The 3,692-nt window shown below is 52.7% G+C and overlaps 1 protein-coding gene across 2 annotated transcripts in view; it reads right to left on the bottom strand.

Annotated features, from left to right (window-relative positions):
- Positions 1 to 3,692, bottom strand: part of LOC101646288 (sialic acid-binding Ig-like lectin 10) — an 8,823-nt gene that overhangs the window by 1,528 nt on the left and 3,603 nt on the right. For both annotated transcript variants that reach the window (XM_013006703.2, XM_045292746.1), the window contains one exon: positions 3,485 to 3,596. In XM_013006703.2, coding sequence (XP_012862157.1) covers positions 3,485 to 3,596 — 112 coding nt within the window. The remainder of the gene's footprint in view (positions 1 to 3,484; positions 3,597 to 3,692) is intronic.

The following is a 3,692-nucleotide window of genomic DNA, read 5'->3' as shown; positions in this document are numbered from 1 at the left end:
AGATCACCAGCAAACAAGCACATACAGTTAACACGCAGACAGCTTGGCCGTTCGGGGTCCCCATCTCCCTCCCAATAAAAAAAACCATGAGCATCGTTTGCAGATGACCCTTGAACAACACAGATGGGAACTTTGAGCACCCACTAGTCCTCGGATGATGAACCTTACATGGTGTCCTCAGAAGATACTCACCATGCTTCAGTTCCCAGTAATAAACAACAACAAACAAAACCCCAAACTCACTGCAACGAGTTGATTCTGACTCCTGGTGCCTCTACAAGACAGTGTAGAACTGCCCCTGTGGGTTTCTGAGGCTGTCAATCTTAACAGGAGCAGACAGCCTCATCTTTCTCCTGAGGATGAGCTTCTGGTTTCCAACTGTGGACCCAACACATATCCCACTCTGCCACCAAGCATGGTGCTCCTGTGGTACTTGTACAACGACCAAGACACAGTTACTCAAATAAAACAAGGGGGTCCTGAGCAGTTGAAAGTCAGGAAAGATAGGCAGCAAGGGTCTCTCCTGGGACCACCCTTCTTCAATCTGCATGCTGAGCAAATAAGCTGAGGAGAAGCTGGGCTATAGGAAGAAGAACTTGACTTCAGAATTGGAGGAAGATTCATGAACGACCTTCAAGATGCAGATGAGGCAGCCTCATTTTGCTGAAACCAAAGAAGACTTGGAGCACTGACTGATGAAGATCAAGGGCTACAGCCCTCATGATAGATGATCTCACCATAAAGAAAACGATCCTCACAACTGGGCCAATCGGCAATATTAGGATAAATACAGAAAAGGCTGAAATTGTCAGTGCTTTCCATTTACTTGATTCCATCATGAACACCCATCGATGCGGCGGCGGGGACAGTCAAGAAATCAAATGATGTGTCCCACTGGGTGGATCTGGAATCGACCTCTTTAGACAGTTACAGAGCAAAGGTATCGCTTTGATCCAAGCCATGGTGTTATCAATCACCTCATATGCATGGGAAAGTTGAACCATGAAGAAGGCCAAAGAATGCCTCAATGCACCTGAAGGATGGTCTTCGCAAAAGCTTTGGGACGTCCTAGGCACTAAGAGAAGAATGAGCAATTATGGCTTGGAGGAGACGCAGCCAGAGTGCTCCTTAGAGGTGAGGATGGCAAGACATTGTCTCACCTCCTTTAGCTAGGTCGCAGAGGGGGCGGGGGTCCAGTTCAGGCTTGGTAAGGTGGAGAGCCAGTGAAAAAGAGGAAGCTCCTCCATGAGATGGATTGACACGGTGGCTGCCACAACATGCTCAAGACAGGATGACACAGGACTACACAGTGTTTCTTTCTGTTGTACCTGGAGCCGCTGTGAGCCTGAATCAACTCAATCGTAATGGATTTCTGAGACAGCTACAGAACAATGCTACCTGGACAGCTGGAAATGAGCCCAAGAGGCTGGGAGTTGGACGTGCTGGAGCCATTGGCAGGTGGACTTGGCCTCACAATAGACAGCCAGCACTGTCTGCACACTGACAGGTGCCAGGCACTATATTTCATGCCTAGGGAAATCCCGGGAGGTCCGCACCACTCTCAGCTCCAGTTTACAGCTAAAGAAATGGAAGCACAGGGAAGTTAAGGGACCCATTCAAGGACACAAAGTAATGAGAACGGGATTGGAACCCACGGCAGGGATGACTTCCTGACCAACGGAGGAAAGACTGAAGTGGTCAAGGATTTCCTCGTGCGGGGGTCTGCAGTCAGTGGAAGCAGCAGTCAAGAAATCTAACGACGTATTGCACGGGGCGACTCTGCTGCCCACGACCTCTTTGAAGAGCAAGGCTGTCACTCTGAGGACTCAAGTATGCCTGACCCAAGCCACGGTGTTTTCAATCACCTCCCATGCACGTGAACGTTGGGCACGGAACAAGGAAGACCGGAGAGGAATCGATGCATTTGAGTTACGGTGCCGGAGAAGAATATTGAAAGTGCTACGGACTGCCAGCAGAGCGAACACGTCTGTCTTGGGAGAAGTACAGCCAGAATGCTCCTTAGCGGCAAGGATGGTGAGAGTTCATCGCACGGACTTTGGACCTGCTGTGAGGAGATGAGTAGTCCCTGGAAAAGGACATCATGGCTTGATAAAGTAACCCCCAAACCGAACCAAACTCACTGCCCCGGAGTCGATGCTGACTCGTGGCGACCCCACAGGACAGGGTAGAACGGCCCCTGTCAGTTTCCGAGACTGGGACGCTTCATGAGAAGTAGGGAGCCCCATCTTTCTAATGAGGAGTGGCTGCTGGTTTCAAACCGCTGGCCTTGCAGTTAGCAGCCCAACAAGTAACCAGGGGTACTCTGTCACCGGGCTTCTTACAGTAAAATAGGGCAATGAAAAAGAGGGGGATCTTCAATGAGATGGATTGACACAGGGGCTGCCCCAATGGGCTCTCATAGAGCCACCACTGGGAGGATGGCGCAGGACCGGGCACTGTTTTGTTCTGTGGTGTACGGGTTGGAACAAACTCATTGGCACCTAACAACAACAACAGCTTCCGAGTTCGTCATCACCCCTGTTAGGGTTAGGTGCTGTCCGGTCGGTCGGCTGAAGGAAACATTTCCACATGGGTCCGGGCACCATCCTCACAACTGGTTCTCAACCTTCCTAATGCCTTGACACTTTCGGACAGTTCCTCATGTGGTGGTGACACCGCCCCCCCCCCCCCAACCATAAAATTATTTTCGTTGCTACTTTATCACTGTTATGTTGCTACTGTGAAAGGGGCATTCGACCCCCAAAGGGGTGGTGACCCACAGGTTGAGAACCGCTGGGTTAGAGCCGCTGTTGCGGGCGGGGTGCCCATCCCTGTCTCCTTCCTCACTTGGCGCGCTAAAGACCAACCCAACCCACCCTATGGATGGAGTCTGTTCGGGCCCATAGAGACCCCGTGGGATGGATGGACTAGCACTACCTAACGGGCTTTCCATGGCTGCCCTGGACGGAACTATCTCGTCTTTCTTCCTTTGATCAACTGGCGGGTTTGAACGGCCACCGTTGAAGTTAGTAGCCCCTGTGCCCCGGGACTCCTATGGAGCTTATAGGGCAGAGTGTAGGATTGCCCCATAGGGTTTCATAGGCCACAGGTAAAGGTCATCGATTTGAACCCGGTAGCGATTCCGCAAAACCCATCAACATCGCTTCCTGGAAGATGACCGGCCCCCAAATCCCTAGGGGCGTTCTACCCTGTCTACAGGATCACTACCAGGTGGAATCGACCCGACGGCCACGGGTGATCTTGATGCGGGCGGACTGCCACGTCTTTCTCCCGCAGAGCGGCCTCCTGGTACCCACCGCATGCCTCTGCTTCACGGCTGAGAGCTTAACCCATCAGATCCCTTCTAATCCTGCAGCCAGCTCTCCGGGAGGGAGGGAGAAGTGGAGTGCTCCAAAAGGCTGAGCCACGTGGCCTACGGCTCATGACGGGGTGCCTGAAAGGAAGAGAAGGGGGAGCCACTCACCCGAGAAGCCCCGCTGGGGTCCACATTGACGTAATCCAGGACGGAGCTGCCCCTGGAGGCCCGGGACTGCAGAGCTCCTGGCTGGGCCCACTTCTTCCTCAGGATCTTCACGCTGCGGGAATGAGGAGATCAGCCTGGAGTGCCCCCTGGACACACACATACACACACACCTCTATGCAGGGCTGTAACACATACACCCCCTCCATGC

This window comes from Echinops telfairi, unplaced genomic scaffold (genome assembly GCF_000313985.2).
Source record: "Echinops telfairi isolate 266 unplaced genomic scaffold, ASM31398v2 ScPeMD7_655;HRSCAF=1070, whole genome shotgun sequence".
Taxonomy (NCBI): Eukaryota; Metazoa; Chordata; class Mammalia; order Afrosoricida; family Tenrecidae; genus Echinops; species Echinops telfairi.
This window is presented reverse-complemented; position numbering and strand designations above follow the sequence as displayed.